At 43.2% G+C, this 20994-nt stretch overlaps 1 protein-coding gene across 4 annotated transcripts in view; it reads right to left on the bottom strand.

The window, feature by feature from the left end:
* LOC132535528 (zinc finger protein 678-like) overlaps positions 1 to 17929 on the bottom strand; it is a 307284-nt gene extending 289355 nt beyond the window's left edge. For 2 of the 4 annotated variants that reach the window (XR_009547310.1, XR_009547311.1), the window contains exons 1-4: positions 17805 to 17929; positions 14450 to 14576; positions 12336 to 12422; positions 4682 to 6622 (exon numbers count right to left, since the gene is read on the bottom strand). Coding sequence is in view for 2 of the 4 variants with exons in the window: in XM_060181652.1 (XP_060037635.1) it covers positions 4812 to 6622; positions 12336 to 12422; positions 14450 to 14576; positions 17805 to 17807 (2028 nt within the window). In the remaining 2 variants the exon portion in view is untranslated. Of the gene's footprint in view, positions 1 to 3765; positions 6623 to 12335; positions 12423 to 14449; positions 14577 to 17804 lie in introns of those variants that run through there. The other 2 variants (XM_060181654.1, XM_060181652.1) reach the window with 2 other exon arrangements.
* Between the last annotated feature and the right edge of the window lie 3065 nt (positions 17930 to 20994).

Below are 20994 nucleotides of genomic sequence, written 5' to 3'. Positions count from 1 at the left end.
GAGAGAATCCTAACGCAGAGGGAACACAAATCTTTATTGTTGGGTCAGATGGGTGGTTCAGGCCACGTGGAGCTAGCCAAAAAAATGGCTATGTCCTGCTACCTCACCACCAGGCAAGAGAGAGGGCGAGAGGGGAGGGAGAGTTTTTAGATCAACACCCCGGAGTGACATGTCGACATGTCGGGACAAGATAGGTTGGGAAAAGCTCTGAAAGTACCATAATACTCTATGTAGAGTGGCAGAGCCTTGGCGAGACATCTGCACAGCAGCATTCCACTTTTTTTTTTTTTTTACTCCAGGGTTATCGCTGGGACTCAGTGCCTGCACTACAAATCCACTGCTCCTGGAAGATATTTTTTCCCTTTTGTTGCCCTTGTTGTTTACCATTGTTATTATTATTGTTGTTATTGCTGTCATTATTGTTGGATAGGACAGAGAGAAATGGAGAGAGGAGGGGAAGACAGAGAGGGAGAGAGAAAGACACCTGCAGACCTGCTTCACCACTTGTGAAGCGGCTTCCCTGCAGTGTAGAAGTTGAGCTAAAAGTAATAAATGTAAAATGGCCATTAAAAGATAGGTAAGCCTGGACTCTAGTAACACAAGGGTTAAGTAAGTAATTACAGAATAGACTTGAGTTCCCAGATACAATGACTCTCTCGGAATTAAGGCTGTTAGCAGCTGCAGAACCTTGAGTCTGTGAAGTAAGAGATAACCACATAGCCAGACCTTAGGAAAACATCTCCCAGAGCCTAGAGTCAGGAAAAGAGATAACCACAAGACTGTAAAAGGACCCCCCCCATGTCCCCCGCATATGTAGGCTATAACCACAATTGTAACACTGTCATGTGATCACTATGTTATATAGGTGAGCCTTGTCACATAAGCCATGTATTCCGAATCCTATTATAAACCCTAGTAGAACTTAGATAAAGGGTAGAATACTAGAGAGCTGCTGCATCAGCCACTCGGTTTTTCTGCCCTAGCCTGGCTAGAAATTAAAGACTCTGTTTTTGACATTACTGTGGTCTCTTGGTGTCTTCCTTGGATTCCTGAACCTAACAGCAAGTGGGGGAGCCGGGGGTTCAAGCCGGGATCCTTCTGCTGGTCCTTGCACTTTGCCATGTGTGCTTAATCTGCTGTGCCACCACCCAGCTCCCTACATTTTTAAAAAACTAATAATATATATATATATATACATATATATATGTATATATATATATATATATTCCTGCTGATGGCAGATAATAGTATAATGGTTATGTAAAAAGAGATTCACATTGGGTTATGTGAAAAAGAGATTCACATCCTGGTTCAAGCCCTCAGCTCCCCACCTGCAGGTGGGGTGCTGGGGCTCGAACTGTTAGAAGCAGTAGTTTTAAGGAATGTTAGAAGTAGTTTAAAAGTTCTCTTTCATGCAGTTATTCGTTAAGTGCTTTTAGTATAAGTTGTTGGTGGTGAGAGATAGAAAAATTCCTTTCCCTTTGTCCCTTTAGGAACAGGACCTAATTAGTAAGCCACCGGTTGTTTACCCAGAATCAGTAAGCCACCGGATGTTTACCGAGACCCTGCAAACAGACAAAGCTTATCAGGGCCTTTGCACTAGGAAATTATTTTCTAGGAAGGGGCCGCTGATGGCGGGGGGGGGGGGGGGGGGGGGCATGTGGTGACCCTACCTGGCTAGATTTTATTGGTTGTGTGACTTTGCAATGTTTGAAATTAGCCCGCACTTTGCTTTGAATGGATCATGCTTTTGCTAAGTTTGAAATGATTGGATTTTGTGTTTGCTATAGCCTGTTATTGGATGTAGGTTGATAAGGTGATGTGTTCCCCCTCCCTGAGTATAGTCTGAATTCCTATAAATTGTGTGGTTTGAGCCCTGTTCAGGGTGGACTGCCTTCGGTCACCATCTCGGCCCGGATTGCAATTCGTGAATAAACATCTTTTTCTTCCTCTTAGTGGAAGGTGGTTTGATTTTGCGCTGTCACACGAACCAGGATCCTTATGCCGGTCCTTGTGCTTTGTGCCATCTGCACTTAACCTGCTGCGCTACTGCCCAACTCCCAAGAAAAATAATTTTATTTTTTTATTTATTATTTTATTTTATTTTAAGAATTTATTTATTTATTCATGAGAAAGATAGGAGGAAAGAACCAGCCATCACTCTGGTACATGTGCTGCCGGGGATCGAACTCATGACCTCATGCTTGAGAGTCTAGTGCCTCAGCCACTGTGCCACCTCCCGGACCACAAGAAAAATATTTTAAGGTCTATATCAAACAGCATCTTCAGTTCAACACCCACTGTACATTACAGTATCAATATCTTCCATAGACAAGATGACTCTACCTGATACAGAAATGTCTCAAATCTTAAAAAAAGCAAGAAACCACATTTTACAAATTACAAAAAATAATGACATAGTATATAATGACTTGAACACTGTATTATTAAAAACATTTTCCATTTTAGTTATATTCCAAAGGGCCCATGACTTTACTAGTTTGTTTTTTGTTTGTTTTTCCCTAAGCCTGAAATCTGATATGCAGGTGGATCCAAGTTATTGTCTGGGGAGATGAGGTCATGGCTGGAAAAAGGACCAGAAAGCTGGACCAGGCAAGAGAGGAGCTCCCCAAAATAGGAAAGGTGTATAAATGTTGTCGACTGTAAACACCATCAATTTGATCTGATCTGGAACCCATATTCAGCTATCTACAAAACGGAGACCCACCCCCCAACTCTTCATCTGCACTATTCTAGCCTTTAGGTTCATAACTAGTCAACAATTTGTTCTGCTTTATATCTTAACTCTTTTTCAGCTACCAGGTTCCAGATGCTACCATGATGCCAACCAAACTTCCCTGGACAACCTCACCAATGTGTCCTGGAGTCCCGCCCCACTAGGGAAAGAGACAGGCTGGGAATATGGATGGACCTTCCAACGCCCATGTTCATCAGGGAAGCAATTACAGAAGCCAGATCTTCCACCTTCTGCATCCCATAACCCTGGGTCCATACACCAAGAGAGATAAAGACTAGGAAAGCTATCAGGGAAGGGGATGGGATATGGAGTTCTGATGGTGGGAATTGTGTGGAGTTGTACCCCTCATCCTATGGTTGTCAATGTTTCCTTTTAAAATTTTTTTTTAAATATCTAATTTATTTATTCCCTTTTGTTGCCCTTGATGTTTCATTGTTGTAGTTATTGATGTCATTGTTGTTGGATAGGACAGAGAGAAATGGAGAGAGGAGGGGAAGACGGGGGGGGGGGAGAAAAAGATAGACACCTGCAGACCTGCAGGTGGGGAGCTGGGGACTTGAACTGGGACCCTTAAGCCAGTCCTTGTGCTTTGTGCCACCTGCACTCAACCAGCTGAGCTACCGCCTGACTCCCAAATTTTTTTTATATTTATTTCCCCTTTTGTTGCCCTTGTTTTTTTTATTATTGTTATAGTTATTATGCTTGTTGTTATTGATGTTGTCATTATTAGATAGGAAAGAGAGACATGGAAAGAAGGGAAGACAGAGAGGGGGAGAGAAAGATAAGACACCTGCGGACCTACTTCACTTGCCTGTGAAGCGACTCCCCTGCTGGTGGGGAGGTGGGGGCTCGAACCGAGATCCTTGCGCGGGTCCTTGCACTTAGTGCCACATGCACTTAACCTGCTGTGCTACCGCCAGACTCCCTCCTTTTTATAAATAAAAAATTTTAAACATTTCCAGAAAAAATCACGATTGATATAAAAATGATACAAAAAAAAAAAACTCTTAAGTTTTTTTAAGATTTTATTTATTCATGAGAAAGACAGGAGGAGAGAAAGAACCAGACATCACTCTGGTACATGTGCTGCAGGGGATTGAACTCAGGACCTTATGCTTGAGAGTCCAATGCTTTATCCACTGTACCACTACCCAGCCCACATGCACTCGTAATTTTTTAAAGATTTTATTTATTTATGAGAACAAGGGGAGAGAAAGAACCAGATACCACTTTGGTACATGTGCTGCCAGGGATTGAACTCAAAACCTCATACTTGAGAGTCCAGTTCTTTATCCGCAGTGCCAATTCCCAGACCACAAAACACATACTCTTGATTCTTTCATACATACTTCTTACACTTGTATTGTAATCTATTAAAAAATAAAACAAAACCCTGATTTAGAATATTTGAAAAATGTTACAGACTTGTTCTACAAAAAGTGCTCTGATGTATATTCATATTTAAGTTCTAAATAACAACGTTTGGATATTTTTTACATCTCTAAGTTTCTTTCTGGTATGCATGCTGATTGTTTTTGTTTTGTTTTTCAAACTGTGTATTCTGTATAAAAGTGAGCCACGTTTGCATGACTTCTCTCTGATCTGTAGTCTATGATGAATACAAGGGCAAAGCTTCTATTAACGCCTTTATGATTTTATTATTTTTTAAGTATTTATTTATTCCCTTTTGTTGCCCTTGTTTTATTGTTGTAGTTATTATTCTTGTTATTGTTGTAGTTACTGTTAGATAGGACAGAGAGAAATGGAGAGGAGGGGGAGAGAAAGATAGACACCTGCAGACCTGCTTCACCACCTGTGAAGCGATTCCCCTGCAGATGGGGATCAGGGGGCTCAAACCGGGATCCTTCCACCTTCCACCGGTCCTTGAACTTTGTGCCACCTGCGCTTAACCCGCTGCGCTACTTACTGCCTGACTCTTATGATTTTTTTTTTAATGTTAAAAATTCTCTTCAGAGTTATCTGAAAAGAGTATGGTTTTAGCAAGGAGCAAAAAGCTTTGTGGCTCTCTCTGCATCGATAAGATTATATACTGTCAAGAATGAACTTTCAGGTGCTTAGTTAGATGTGAATGCTGCTTAAAGGCTTTGCTACATACTTTACATGTGTAAGGTTTCTCCCCAGTATGAATTCTTATATGTTGAGAAAGATACGAGCGTTGAGTAAAGTCCTTGCCACACTCGTGACACTTATAAGGTTTCTCGGCCATATGGATTTTCAGATGTTGGGAAAGACAGGACCTCTGATTAAAGACTTTCCCGCATTCTTTACACTTGTAAGGTTTCTCACCGGTATGAATTCTCAGATGTTGGGAAAGATACGAGCGCTGAGTGAACTCTTTGCCACATTCTTGGCATTTGTAAGGTTTCTCTCCTGTATGGATACGCAGATGTTTATAAAGGCAGGCACGCTGCTTAAAGGCTTTGCCGCAGTCTTTACATTTGTAAGGTTTTTCTCCGGTGTGGATTCTCGTGTGCTGAGTAAGATACGACCGCTGGGTGAAATCTTTCCCGCAGTCTTTACATTTGTAAGGCTTTTCTCCAGTGTGAATTCTGAGATGTTCCGAAAAGTAGGAATGCTGGTTGAAATCTTTGCCGCATTCTTTACACTTGTAAGGTTTCTCTCCTGTGTGAATTCTGAAGTGCTGGACGAGACAGGAGCGCTGATTAAAATCTTTTCCACACTCTTTGCATTTGTAAGGTTTTTCTCCAGTGTGAATTCTCAGGTGCTGCGTCAGATGTGAATGCCATGTGAAGGCTTTCCCACATACTTTACACTTGTACGGTTTCTCTCCTGTATGAACTCTCACATGCTCAGAAAGACCCGAATACCAGTTAAAGTCTTTGCCACATATCTTACATTTGTAAGGTTTCTCTCTTGTGTGAATCCGCAGATGGTCTGTAAGATATGAATGACGACTAAAGGCTTTGCCACATTCCTTACACTTATAAGGCTTCACCCCGCTGTGCATTCTCAGGTGCTCAGAAAGCCCTGAATGCCAATTAAAGGCTTTGCCGCATTCTTTGCATATGAAAGGTTTCTCTCCCGTATGAATCCTCAGGTGTTTAAGGAGACAAGAGCGCCAGTTAAAAGCTTTGCCGCATTCTGTACATTTGTAAGGTTTCTCTCCTGTGTGGATTCTGAGGTGTTGAGTGAAATGGGAATGCCACTTAAAATCTTTGTCGCATAGATTACATTTGTAGGGTTTCTCTCCAGTATGAATTCGGAGGTGCTCTGTAAGATAGGACTGCCGACTAAAGGCTTTGCCACATTCTTTACATTTGAATGGTTTCTCGAGACCACCACCACCACCACCACCACGACGACGCTGATGCTGAGTGCGTTTTGAAGGCTTCTCAGAGAGCGGACCATCTATGGAATTCTTATCTTCATTCCTGACACACTCTTTTTCAGGTACGCTGGGATGAGCATTCGACTCACCCCCATACTCAGAACGGTTCAAGTCACCATATGCAGCACTGACACGGTAACTCTCAAGATGTTCCACATTTCCTTTCACGGAATATGTACATTGAAACGCATCACGTGGGCCCTGGCTGGCATGAGCCCGTTGATTTGCCAAACAAACGGAGCTGAGGGGGAGTTTTGGCCGGGATGTCTTATGTACTTGTACTTTCTTGGCAGTACTGTGGGTGAGTGACACAGATTGGTTAGGTTCATGGTAACAACTGTTCCACAAGTCAGATCCCCCTTTACATTCCCAGTCACTATTCAGGTGTGATTTCTCAAAGCTGTGGCCTCCATATCTCCCTGACGGAACTTTTAGTAATGAATTTTCTGTGCCTGCCTTGCGCAACAATATTTGATCATCACAAGATGAGATCTCTGGAGGAGAAAAAAAAAATTATTATTATTATTATTATTTTTTTTTTTTTTACCAGAGAAGAGAAGATTACACAATCTTCAGTCAAGATCAAAGTGAAGAGATAAAGAGTGAAGGAACATTGTTATCTTTGTGTACTGTATCTGACATAATACAGTTGTGAGAAAACTAACGTTCTATAGCTTTTTCCAAGACAAAAGCTAAGAATAAAACTTGCTCCCAATGCTTTCACTTATTGTCTGGCTACTGGTACATGTATGTCAGTTTTACATGACAGAGATTTCTTTTTTTTTAAAGATTTTTCTTTTATTATTTATTTCCCTTTGTTGCCCTTGTTTTATTGTTGTAGTTATTATTATTGTCATTGATGTCGTTGTTGTTGGGTAAGACAGAGAGAAATGGAGAGAGGAGGGGCAGACAGAGAGAGGGAGAGAAAGTTAAGACACCTGCAGACCTGCTTCACCGCCTGTGAAGCAACTCCCCTGCAGGTGGGAGCTGGGGGCTCAAACTGAGATCCTTATACCAGTCCTTGCGCTTTGCACCACATGCACTTAACCTGCTGCGCTACAACCCAACTCCCATGACACAGATTTCTAAAGACAATGGCAAGACGTCATGAATGTGGTTTTGGATTTAGTGAAGGGAAAAGTGACTACTTGTTCAAGCACCAAAGAAATATTACAATAGGGAGTCAGACGGTAGTGCTGCGGCTTAAGTGCAGGTGGCGCAAAGCACAAGGACTGGCCCAAGGATCCCGGTTCAAGCCCCTGGCTCCCCACCTGCAGGGGCGTCGCTTCCCAAGTGGTGAAGCAGGTCTGCAGGTGTCTGTCTTTCCCTCCTTTCTCCATTTCTCTCTGTCCTATCCAATGACGATGACAACATCAATAATAGCAACAATAATAACGACAACAATGAAACAACAAGGGCAACCAAAGGGAATAAATAAATAAATATTTTTTTAAAGAGAAAGAAATATTACAATAGTGAAGACAAACAGCAAAAATACAAGGTGTCACAAGAATGATACAGGATAGGCGATGAGATTGCTAGGCTTAAGATTTCTTTTTTCTTTTTCTTTTATTTATTTATTTATTTTATTTCTTTATTGGGGAATTAATGTTTTACATTCAACAGTAAATACAATAGCTCATACACGCAAAACATCCCCCAGTTTTCCATACAACAATACAACCCCCACTAGTTCATCCTTCTTGGATCTGTATTCTCCCCGCCCACACACCAGGGCTTAAGATTTTAAGGTATTGAAGTCATGATTTTAATTGCAACCAATACACATGATAGAGTGTAACTATGGTTTCTGTCCCCACATTCTCTCTTCTTAGAAGCAAATTAAACTAGTACTATAGGAAAATCAAACTGACCACAGAGGTAGCCGAGTGGTAAAGTATGTGCTTCCTAGGTAGGAAGCCCTGTGTTTGATCCACTAAAACTACATTGTTAAAACAGAATAGTAACTAAAGACTGGGTAATACATGGAACGATCTGTTCCACCCCGGTTCCATGGCTGCCAGTTCTTAGCAACATCGCCCCGCCAGATATTCGTCGGGATGCGGCATCCTCTAAGTTCATTTCCCACGTCTACGCTCGACCGGACCTGCCAATATACGCGGAGATCTTCGCCCACCCTGTCCAACGCTTGACGTCTCGTCACCCAGTCTGGTCCCCTACGCCTACACTGAACTTCTCTGTTCCAGTCTCTTGGAAACAGAGCTGGCAGTCAGCTGAGGTCAAGAACAAACACCTCATCACAGACCCCTGCAAGCGTCCACCCGGCTTTGACCTAGCACGTTATGATCGGGCCCTCCTCAATCGCTATCGAACAGGCCATGGCCGGTGCGCCGCTATGTTCCATCGCTGGGGAGCCAGAGACGACCCGAACTGCCCCTGAGGCTCCAGACAGACTATGACCCACATGGTCAACGACTCCACCTCTCCAGATTCAAAGGAGGTCTCGAAACTTGACATCAGGCTCAACCTGACGCTGTTGACTGGCTATGGAAGAAGGGCAAACGCTAGAAGAAGAAGAACTGGGTAATACAAGAAGAACCAGCAAATACACATCAGAAGAATGGTATGTGCAGGACTAGTATTACTTGAGCAACTACTGCTGGGGTTCTTCTGTAGAAATATATATTTCCAAGATTTGGAAAATTCACAGAGAAGTAGAAGAAATATAGTACAACTAAATGAACAAATGAAATCATAGAAACTGCTGATAAGGGGTGGGGTAGTGGCGGCGCACCTGGTTGAGTGCACATGTTATAGTGCACAAGGACCCAGGTTCAAGGCCCCAGACCCCATATGTAGAGGAAAAGCTTGACGAGTGCTGAAGCAGGGCTGCAAGTGTCTCTCTCTTCCTCTCCATCTCCCCCATCCCCGTCGATGTCTGACTATCTCTATCCAATAAATAAATTTTAAAAATTTAAAAAAAAAAAAATATTAAAAAAAAAGAAACTGCAATAATGAATATCTAGAAACTAGTAGAATACAATAATGAATATCTAGAAACTAGCAGACTGATAAATCAAAATGACTTTTAAATAATGGTTTTCATGGGGTTAGATTAATGGTTTACAGTTAATACAGGTTTTTTAAAAAATTATTTTTATTTTTATTTTTTTGGATAGACAGCCAGAAACTGAGAGGAAGGGAGAGACAGGGAGACAGAGAGACACCTGCAGCCCCACTCCACCACTTGTGAAGCTTTCCCCCTGCAGGTGGGGACCGGGGGCTTGAACCTGGGTCCTTGTGCACTGTAACCTGTGTGCTCAACCAGGTGCGCCACCACCCAGTAAATACAGTTTTTGATACATGTGTAAAATGTCTTAATTTTCTTCTTTTTTTAAAAAATATTTATTTATTTCCTTTGGTTGCCCTTGTTGTTTTATTGTTGTAGTTATTATTGTTGTTGGTGTTGATGTTGTTGGATAGGACAGAGAGAGATGGAGAGAGAAGGGGAAAACAGAGAGGGGGAGAAAAAGATAAGACACCTGCAGACCTGCTTCACCGCCTGTGAAGCGACTCCCCTGCAGGTAGGGAGCCGGGGGGCTGGAACCTGGATCCCTAAGCTGGTCCTTGCACTTTGCGCCATGTGCACTTAACCTGCTGTGCTACCGCCAGACTCCTAAAATGTCTCAATTTTCTGCAAAACACTCAACCCCAGCCTAGGTTCTCCTCCATCATCCTGTACCAGCACCTGAAAACACCACCATCACCACCACCAGCCCAGGATTGTTTATCAGGAGAAAAAAAAAAAAAAAAAAAAGACACCTAAAAAACCGGAAAATTCTTCATGGCAAAAATGAAAATATCAGAAAACAAAGTAAATGAAAAATTCAGAGTTGAAAGTTCAATAAATGAATTGAAAAATCCGTACACAATGATAATGACAAACTCAGTTAAATAAACCCTAGTCTTGGAAGCATCAGGCCTGACTATGCCATAGAATTTCGTCATTAAAAATTATGAAACTTGGGGAGTCGGGCGGTAGCGCAGCGGGTTAAGTGCACGTGGCGCAAAGCGCGAGGACCGACATAAGGATCCCGGTTCGAGAGCCACCCCCTCAACCTGCAGGGGCTTCGCTTCACGGGCGGTGAAGCAGGTCTGCAGCTGACTGTCTTTCTCTCCTCCTCTCTGTCTTCCCTTCCTCTCTCCTTTTCTCTCTGTCCTATCCAACAACAAGGACAGCAATAACAACAATGGTAATAACGAAACAACAATAAAAAATAAGGGCAACAAAAGGGAAAGTAAATAAATAAAATTTTTAAACAATTAAAAATATACATTATGAAACTTGGTGTATTGTAAAAGACTCTAGGGGTGGTGCGGGGGGAAGAGTACAAGTCCTGGAAAAGGATGACAGAGGACCTAGTGGGGATTATACTGTTATGTGGAAAACTGAGAAATGTTATGCATGTACTACTACTGTACATGTACAATGTTATACATGTACAAACTACTGTATTTACTGTCAACTGTAAAACATTAATCCCCCAATACAGAAATTAAAAAAAAATTTTAATATATATATATATATATATATATATATATATATATATATATATATGAAACATGAGTGGAGGGTAGATAGCATATTGGTTATGCAAAGGGACTCTCTAGCCTCAATCTAATGCCTGAGGCTCCAAAGTCCCAGGTTCAATCCCCTGTACCACCATAAGCCACAGCTGAGCAGTGCTCTGGTAAAAATTAAAAAATAAATAAAAAATGATGAGACACTGGAGGACAAAAAAAATGTTAAGAAACAGTGAACTTAGAACAACTTCCCCCAGAGTTCTTTAGCTTTCTTCACTAAATCTAGTATATCCACTACTCCCCTCACATCAGAAGTGAGACTAAAGCAGATTTTTAAAGCAGATTTAACAGAGTCCTTAAGAAATCAGCACAGGGGGGCTGGGAAGTGGTGACTGGGAATATGCACACGAAGCATAAGGACCCACACAAGAATCCTGGTTCGAGTCCCCCTCCCGCTCCCCAACTGCAGGGGGGGGTCACTTCACAAGAGGTGAAGCAAGTCTGCAGGTGTCTGTCTCTCTCCCTCTCTATCTGCCCCATCCCCTCACAAATTATCCTACCCCCCCAAAAAAAAATGGCCACAGAAGCAGTAAATTTATAGTGCAGGTGCCAAGCCCCAGCAATAACCCTGGAGGCAAACATAAGTAAATAAATAAATAGCAAGATACGTTGGACAGACTTTCCCTTTTTTTTTTTTAAAGATTTTATTTATTTATGAGAAAGATAAGAGGAGAGACAGAACCAGACATCATTCTGGCACATGTGCTGTCAGGGATTGAACTTGGGACCTCATCCTTGAGAGTCCAAAGCTTTATCACTGTGCCACCTCCCGGACCACACTTTTAAATATATTTTTTAAAGATTTTATTTATTTATGATAAGAGACAGGAGGAGAAAGAACCAGACATCACTCTGGCACATGTGCTGCCAGGGATCGAACTCGGGACCTCATGCTTGAGTCCAAAGCTTTACCACTTTACCTCCCAGACCACCAGATTTTCCTTTGATGGTAGCAACAGAAATAATCAGGAAATGTGAGGTTAAAGAAAAGCCCCGAATACTGAGAACAGCTGTTAACCCGAAACCAACTGTTCCTTGTCCTGCGTAAATTTCTCCACCTGTACCCACCCTGTGATAACTATAAAAAGGTGGGATGAAAAACGATCGGGGTCCCAGAGTCTCCCCTTATGTGGAAGGGTGTCAGCGGCCCAAGCTTAACCTTGCTAATAAAGGCTCTTGACTAATGCATGTGATTCTGGTCTTCTTTGTGTGAGATCAGGACTCGAACTTCGGGGCATAACAGGAAAAATTTTGTACTTTTCAGAAACCATTTCCATTGATGTAGATTCCAGATAGCATTTTTTACATTTATTTTTTTAATCTTTATTTATTTATTGGATATAGACAGCCAGAAATTGAGAGGGAAGGGGGTGATAGGAAGAGAGACAGAGAGACACCTGCAGCCCTGCTTCACCAGTAGCAAAGTTTTCCCCTTGCAGGTGGGGACTGAGGGCTCGAACTCAGGTCCTTGAGAGCTATAACACATACACTCAACCAGGTGCACCACCACCTGGCCCCCCCAGATAGCATTTTTAAGGTTTGGCTTCCTGTTGTTTTTTGCATCTCATATTTACATTACCTGCTTCGTTCATTCCCACCTACCTGGGTAAACGGCTGTCTTGCTCCGTAAATCCCAAAGCTCCTTTTGTTCCAGAAAGATGACCAACCCTGGTTTATGTACAGCAAGACCTGTTTATTAAAAACAGCAATGTGAGATTGGTTGGAGGCCCCAATTTCTAATAAGTCCTTGTGCTCAGTAGTGAAAATGGGCAAGACTCTAGAAATTTTTTCCTCCAAACACTATTAACTGAGAGCATGCTTACTATAGTAAGCAACATTCTAAATTTATATATCCTGAACAACATTCGATCTAAAGAAAGAAGAGGCGAGCGGGCCGGGCGGTGGCGCACCTGGTTGAGTGCACATGTGGCAATGCACAAGGACCGGGGTTCAAGCCCCTGGCCCCCACTTGCAGGGGGGAAGCTTCATGAGTGGTAAAACAGTGCTGCGGGTGTCTCTGTATCTCTCCCTCTCTAAATCCCCCTAACTCTCAATTTCTGGCTGTCTCTAGCCAATAAGGAAGAAAGGAAGAAAGAAAGAAAGAGAGGGAGAGAGGGAGGGAGGGAGGGAGGGAGGAAGGAAGGAGAGAAAGGAAAGGAGGGAGGGAGGAAGGAAGGAAGGAAGAAAGAGAAAGGAAGGGAGGGAGGAGAAAGAAGAGAAGAGGGGAAGGAAGGGGAAGGGAGATTACATTTTAAATTCTGGAAAACAATACTTATTTTTTATGAAATTTCTAGAATACCACAAATCTGGAGAAAGGGAAAGATGAAAGTGATGATGAAGCATCATGATGTCTGTATTAAAACAACAAACTCTCCACTGTTCCTTCTCTTTTATTCTCTTTCTTTCTCTCCCTCTTTCTTTCTCTCTCTCTTTCTTTCTATCTTTCTTTCTTTCTTTTTTTCTCTCTAAGCAGGGCAGTAATCAGCTCTGGCTTATGGTGGTGCTGGGGATTGAAAATAGGACCTCAGAGCTTCAGGCCCGAAAGTCTTTTTTGCATGACCATTATACTGTCTCCACTGCACTACAGTATTTGTTTAATGAGAGAGAGAAAAAGTTATAGACTGTTTTTTCTTTTCTTTTCTTTTCTTTTATCAGAGCACTATTCAGCTCTGGCTTATTTATGGTGGTACAGGGGACTGAACCTGGAGCCTCAGACATGAGAGTCTGTTTGCATAACCATTATGCTGTCTACCCTCCGCCTTGTTTTTCTTTTTTCAACTGTATTTAATTTAATAGGACAGGGAAACTGAGAGGGAAAGGATGTGGAGAAGGAGAGAGACAGACACCTACAGTGCGGCGGGGCTTCAATCCAGATCCTTGTGCACAGTGACACCTGCACTTAACTAGGTGTGCTACCACCCAGCCCTGAAAAAGTTACCAAGTTCAGCTCTGGCTTACGGTGGTGCTGAGGGATGGACACTCTGGCATGAACATCTGTTGTGCAAACATTGTGCTGACTACTCAGTCTTGACTCATTTGTTTCTTTTGAAGTAGGGATCGATCAAACACTCTTATCATACAAAGTGGAGACTCCTAGAAGTTACCCTATACATTAAGGAGAAAAAAAAATACCTCTGAAGGTTAATTCAGGGTAGGGGGTAGACACCATAGTAGTTATGCAGAGACTCTCATGCCTGAGGCTCCGAAGTCCCAGGTTCAATCCCCTGCACCACCATAAACCAGAGCTGAGGGAGTCGGGGTATAGCGCAGCGGGTTAAATGCAGGTGATGCAAAGCGCAAGGACCAGCGTAAGGATCCCGGTTCGAGCCCCCGGCTCCCCACCTGCAGAGGAGTCACTTCACAAGCAGTGAAGCAGGTCTGCAGGTGTCTGTCTTTCTCTCCCCCTCTCTGACTTCCCCTCCTCTCTCCATTTCTCGCTGTCCTATCCAACAACGATGACAACAATAATAACTACAACAATAAAACATCAAGGGCAACAAAAGGGAATAAATAAATAAAAATAAATATTAAAAAATTAAAAAAAAAACAAACAGAGCTGAGCCGTGTTCTGGTAAGAAAGGAAGAAAGAGAGAGAGGAAGGAAGGAAGGAAGGAAGGAAGGGACAGGAAGAAAGGAAAGGGAGAAAGGGGAAGGAAAGGAAGAAAGAAAGAAATGAAGGTGGTTGATTCAGAAATGTTAGATGTCATCATCCTTACCCAAGGAGACCAGGTGTCTATAATTCTGGAACATCACATCCCTGTATAGATTCTTCTCATCCTGGTCTAGGCATTCCCACTCCTCCTGAGAGAATTCTATGGCTACATCCTTGAATGTCAATGTTTCCTGAAATATTAAAAAAAAAAAATTACCCAGTATTCACAGACAGAGCTCAAAACAGAACTAAATCCAGAATTAAAACAACCAATTCAATAATAGGCAAGACCAGAATTATCCTAAAGGACAATTTTTTTTCCACAGTGATATTCACTAGTGTGTTCTTCAACTCAGAGAAGATGACACATGTTCCATGAGCACATTACAAATAATGTACTTTCACTAATGATAAATGATAAAATCAAGTTATCTTCACCACTTCTGCGTTGGTGCATCTATATAATTTGGAGGAATTTGTGTAAATTTCTACCAGGTGTGCCACCACCGGGCCCCTGTGTGAATTTCTAATGGAAATTCATGGTGAATTAGAAATGTAACTTTTATTTTATTTTTAAGATTTTATTTATTTATGAGAAATACAGGAGGAGAGAGAAAGAACCAGACATCACTCTGGCACATGTGCTGCCGGGGATCGAACTCGGGATCTCATGCTTGAGAGTCCAAAGCTTTATCACTGCGATACCTCCTGGACCACAGAACTATAACTTTTAGATGTTAACCTGTTAAACAGTTGTCTGCAACAATGTTGGGGTATATAGGTCCTAATTCAGGAGTTCTAGAGAAGAGTCTGAAACACCACACTTCAACCCCCCCCCCCAAAATAAAAGATCTGTGTACACCGATGTTCATAGCAGCACAATTTATAATAGCCAAAACCTGGAAAAAGCAACCCAGGTGTCCAACAACAGATGAGTAGCTGAGCAAGTTGTGGTCTAGATACATGATGGAATATTACTCAGCTATTAAAAATAGTGAATTCACCTTCTTCACCTCTTCTTGGATGAAGCTTGAAGGAATTCTGTAAAGTGAGATTAGCCACAACACTGAACTTCTCTGTTCCAGTCTCTTGGAAACAGAGTTGGCAGTCAGCTGAGGTCAAGAACAAACACCTCATCACAGACCCCTGCAAGCGTCCACCCGGCTTCGACCTAGCACGTTATGATCGGGCCCTCCTCAATCGCTATCGAACAGGCCATGGCCGGTGCGCCGCTATGTTCCATCGCTGGGGAGCCAGAGACGACCCGAACTGCCCCTGCGGCTCCAGACAGACTATGACCCACATAGTCAACGACTGCCACCTCTCCAGATTCAAAGGAGGTCTCGAAACTTGACATCAGGCTCAACCTGACGCTGTTGACTGGCTACGGAAGAAGGGCAAACGCTAGAAGAAGCAGCCACAAAGAGAAGGATGAATAGGGGGGATGATCCCACTCATGGACAGAAGTTGAGAAATAAGAACAGAAGGGAAAACACAAAGCAGAATGTGGACTGGAGTTGGTGTATTGCACCAAAGTAAAGGGCTCTGGGGTGGGGGTGGGTGGGGAGGAGGATTCAGGTCCTGGACCACGATGATGGAGCAGGACCTATGTGGGGGGTTAAAATGTTCTGTGGAAAACTGAGAAATGTTACACATGTACTGTATTTTACTGTCAACTGTAAAACATTAATCGCCCCTCCCAATAAAGGAAAAAAAAAAAAAACACACCAAAAACTTGGGACCCAGCAGTCTTGTAGTGATGCAGTGGATAAAATGTTGAGTTCTTGGGAGTCGGGCTGTAGCGCAGCGGGTTAAGCACGTGGCTCGAGGTGCGAGGACAGCATAAGGATCCCGGTTTGAGCCCCCGGCTCCCCACCTGCAGGGGAGTCGCTTCACAGGCGGTGAAGCAGGTCTGCAGGTGTCTGTCTTTCTCTCCCCCTCTGTCTTCCCCTCCTCTCTCCATTTCTCTCTGTCCTATCCAACAACGATGACAGCAATGACAACAACAATAATAACCACAGCAGGGTGTTGGGCGATAGCGCAGTGGGTTAAACGCACGTGGCGCGAAGCACAAGGATGGGCATAAGGATCCCGGTTCGAGCCCCCGGCTCCCCACCTGCAGGGGAGTCACTTCACAGGCGGTGAAGCAGGTCTGCAGGTGTCAGTCTTTCTCTCCCCCTCTCTGTCTTCCCCTCCTCTCTCCATCTCTCTCTGTCTTATCTAACAACAACATCAATAACAACAATAAGAACTACAACAATAAAACAACAAGGACAACACAAGGGAATAAATATAAAAATATTTTTTAAAATAACCACAACAATAAAAAAACAAGGGTAACAGAAGGAGAAAATAAATAATAAATATTAAAAACAAATAAATAGATTAATTAATTAATTAAAATTATAGATAGATGAGAAAGAAAGAAGGAAAGGAAGGAAGGAAAAGACAAGCAATGCTCTGCAGTGTCCACTCACTCCCCTCCCTGAACCCCCAACCTGAGATCATCCTGTCTTTTCTTAGTTTCCCCAGACCCTGCCAAGTGACTCAATCAACTCAGCCGCACCCCCCCCCCAATCCTCAGAGACAGGGGACGACTCTGGGAGTCCTTTTTTTTTTTTTTCTGCTACTAGTGCTTACACAACTTTATTTATAATAAGTGAGAACTGGTAATGACCCATCAGATGAATTGACAGACAAATGTTGCTATGTTCTAACAGCGGAACACGACTTAACGACTTAGAAGGAAATGGCATCCATTACGAACACACTCAGTAACCTATAAGGCTCTCCAAAAATATATGCTGCATGAAAGGAATTGTAGAAGCCACCACCGAAAACTGTTATTGCATATGCTATAGTAATCTATATTTTACCTATAAATTGGAATTCATGGAGTAATTATCAAAAGACAACATCTTGATTCTTTTTTTTTTTTTTTCCCATTTGTAGGTATATGTCAAGGGAGATAGCAATGCAACTCTGTACGTTAAGGTTTCTACCTCGTGCTGTGTAAGAGGCGACTTAGCAGAGTTCCCAGGAGTCAGGATTTGAACTTTCCCTCTGTGTGTAATTATTGTATTTCAGTTACTTTTCCCCATCCGTGGTTCAGCTTCTATGCCATCAATTATATGAGGGTCAAGACCTCTTTCTCCACTGGGCTGTTATACTGGGAGTCCTTTTTTTTTTTTTTTCTTTTTCCCAGATGATGAGCAGGAAAATCGACTCCTGACCCACCCACCCACCACACCCCTTTCCAGGGGGAACCCACCCTTTTTGCGAGAAAGGGGACACACACGTGGGCCTCCGCCCTGCCAGCCCGTGGAGGAGACAAGAGAATGAGGGTGGGGACAGCTTGGGCCTCATGGCTGCTTATGCAGCAGCCCCTCCCGAGCTCCATCCCCGCAGCCCGCACTCACCATTCTCCGCCCGGGTTCTCCCGGTTCCCCGCAGTCAAATCCTCCGGCCAGAGACAAAAGCAGCAGCAAGCGGAGTGGACGCAGGTGACAATCTCAGCGGCGCTGTTTACTGCCGGCGCTGTAAGATGACGTTTACGCCAACGCCTTCCTTTCGCCCCGCCCTCTCGGCGTCTGATTGGACAGTGCTGCCGTCACTCAACCTTCGTGCGAGCTGAATGGGCCGAGCCCAAAGGCGGATCCAACCAATGGACACCGTTCAAAATATGCGTGACGGGAACAATGTCCAATCAAAATCTGGGAGAGAGGAGCGATTGATGAATTGTCCAATCAGAGTCGACGGGCGGCCAACGTGGAAGACTGCTTTGATTGTTGTCCTTTGATGGCGTGAATCATCCTTTTCCTGGATTGTTCTCGCTGCAAACCCTCCTGATGGGTAACTGCAAACAGCCTGACAGCCCCTCGCCCCCTCCCTGGACTTGTTGGACCATCTTGTCCAACTTGTTGGACTTGTCTCCTTCTGGAAGTCCAGATCCTATCTCCGACCCCAAAGTTCCCATTACCGGTGGTGAGGATACCCATTCATTTTCTTTTTTTTTTCTTTTCTTTTCTCTTCTTTCCTTTTCTCTTCTTTCCTTTCCTTTTCTCTTCTTTTCTTTTCTTTCTTTCTTTCTATCTTTTTTTTTTTAAACGAGAGAGAAAGATACACAGAGATCAGAGCCCTGATCCCCTCTGGTGTTGCTGGGGATTGAACCTGAGATCTCAGACCCTCAGGCATGGATTAATTATATTTTTTATTTAATTAATTTATTTTTTAAATATTTATTTATTCCCTTTTGTTGCCCTTGCTTTATTGTTGTAGTTATTATTGTTGTTATCGGTGTCGTTGTTGGATAGGACAGAGAGAAATGGAGAGAGGAGGGGAAGACAGACAAGGGGAGAGAAAGACAGACACCTGCAGACCTGCTTCACCGCCTGGGAAGCGACTCCCCTGCAGGTGGGGAGCCGGGGGCCCGAATCGGGATCCTTATGCTGGTCCTTTTGCTTTGCGCCATGTGCGCTTAACCCCCTACGCGAGCACCCCCGACTCCCCAAATTTATTTATTTGTTTGTTTTTACTAGAGCACTGCTTAGCTCTGGCTTATGGTGGTGCAGGGGATTGAACCTGGAACTTCAGAGCCTCAGGCATGAGAGTCTGTTTGCATAACCATTATGCTATCTATTGCTGCCCATGTTTTTTATTTTTATTATCTTTATTTATTTATTGGATATAACAGCCAAAAATCAAGAAAGGGGGGAGGAGATAGGGAGAGAGATAGACACCTGCTTCACCACTTGCAAAGCGTTCCCCCTGTAGATGAGGACTAGGGGCTCGAACCCAGGTCCTTGCACATTGTAACCTATGCCTTTTACCAGGTGCACCACCACCTGGCCCCGAATTTATTATCTTTATCAGAGTCCTGCTCAGCTCTGATTTATAATGGTGCTGGGGATTGAACCTGGGACCTCAGAGCCTCAGACATGAGTTGATTATTTTTTACCAGAGCCCTACTCAGCTCTGGCTTTTGGTGGTGCTGGGGGATTTAACCTGGGATCTCAGAGCCTCAGCCTTGAAAGTCATCTGTATAAGCATGAAGCTGTCTCCCCAGCCCTCCCAAAGCCTTTTTTTTTTTTTTTTTTTTTTTTTGCCGAACTACTAGGCTATCTTCCTCTCCCCTACACACCACCCACCATGCAACGGAGAAAACATTTTGCATAAACTTTGTGCTAGTCTCCTCACCGCTGACTTAATTTTTTCCAATTCCTCTCCTAGCAGGGAGGCTGGAATCCAGTTGTTTTTCGCCCCTCCACTGAATGAAGATCTTCCGGGTCTGGACTCTGAATCCTTGAATTGGGCTGGAAATCCTAGGAGAGACTGGGTGACCCCCAGCAAGCAGTAAGATTGGGGTTCAGCCACTGCTGGGGTAGAAGCTCCTTGAAGCTGTGTGCCATGAAGCGCCCTAATTACCAGGACCTCGCTTTGTGGTGAATGTAAAGTGAGAAAATGTTCCCGAGTGGCCAGTAGGTGGCGCAAGAGGCTCAGAGTGAAATCTCACATCTCAGGAATCGTTTAGGGCAGTTAAGAAAGGATTTTTGTGTGGCATGAAGCTCAAGGACCAGCATTAAAGATCCCAGTTCAAGCCCCCGGCTCCCCACCTGCAGGGGAGTCGCTTCACAAGCCGTGAGGCAGGTCTGCAGGCGTCTATCTTTCTCTCGCCCTCTCTGTCTTCTCCTCTCTTTATTTCTCTCTGTTCTATCCAACAACGACGACATCAGTAACAACAACAATAACTACAACAACAATAAAAAACAAGGGCAACAAAAGGGAAAATAAGTAAATATTTAAAAATTTTTAAAAAGAATTAAAAACAACAACAACAAAAAGGATTGTTGGGAGTATGGATCGACCTGCCAACGCCCATGTTCAGCAGAGAAGCAATTACAGAAGCCAAACCTTCCACCTTCTGTACCCCATAATGATGCTGAGTCCATGCTCCCAGAGGGATAAAGAATAGAGAAGCTATCAAGGGAGAGGATTGGCTATGGAGCTCTGGGGGTGGGCATTGTGTGGAAATGTACCTCTCTTATCCTATGGTCTTGTCAATATTTTCATTTTATAAATAAAAAAAATAATTAATTAAAAAAGAGAAAGGATTTTACTTTACCTCTACTGGTGCTAAGAAAGGAAGAATGGTTTGACCTCTAAACACTTATCTTTAAGAAAAGAACTTTGGCATTTATTAAGAAGAGAAATCGAGTTTAAACCTTTTTTTTTTCTTCTTCTTTTTTTTTTTTTTTTTTTGCAGGGACAAGGACCCAGGTTCCAGTCTCCCGTCCCCACCTGCAGGGGGATAGTTTTGTGAGTGGTGAAGCAGGGCTGCAGGTGTCTTTTTCTCCCTCTCTGTTTTCCCCTACTCTCTTGGTTTCTGGTTGTATCTGTTCAGTAAGTAAAGATTATATATATATAAAACTTTTTGCATAGCTGTACTGAGGAGAAACACCCAACTTTAAAAAGGGGGGATTTTAGCATATGAAGACCTGGAGTCCAGCAGGAAGAGATGAGACTAAATTAAAAGTGCCAGAGTTGGGGGTGGAGGGAGATAGCATAATGGTTATGCAAAGAGACTCTCATGCCTGAGGCTCCCAGGTCCCA

Source organism: Erinaceus europaeus, chromosome 23, assembly GCF_950295315.1.
Source record: "Erinaceus europaeus chromosome 23, mEriEur2.1, whole genome shotgun sequence".
In the NCBI taxonomy this organism is placed as follows: Eukaryota; Metazoa; Chordata; class Mammalia; order Eulipotyphla; family Erinaceidae; genus Erinaceus; species Erinaceus europaeus.
Note: the sequence above shows the minus strand (reverse complement) of the source record. Positions and strands in the feature narration are given on the sequence as shown.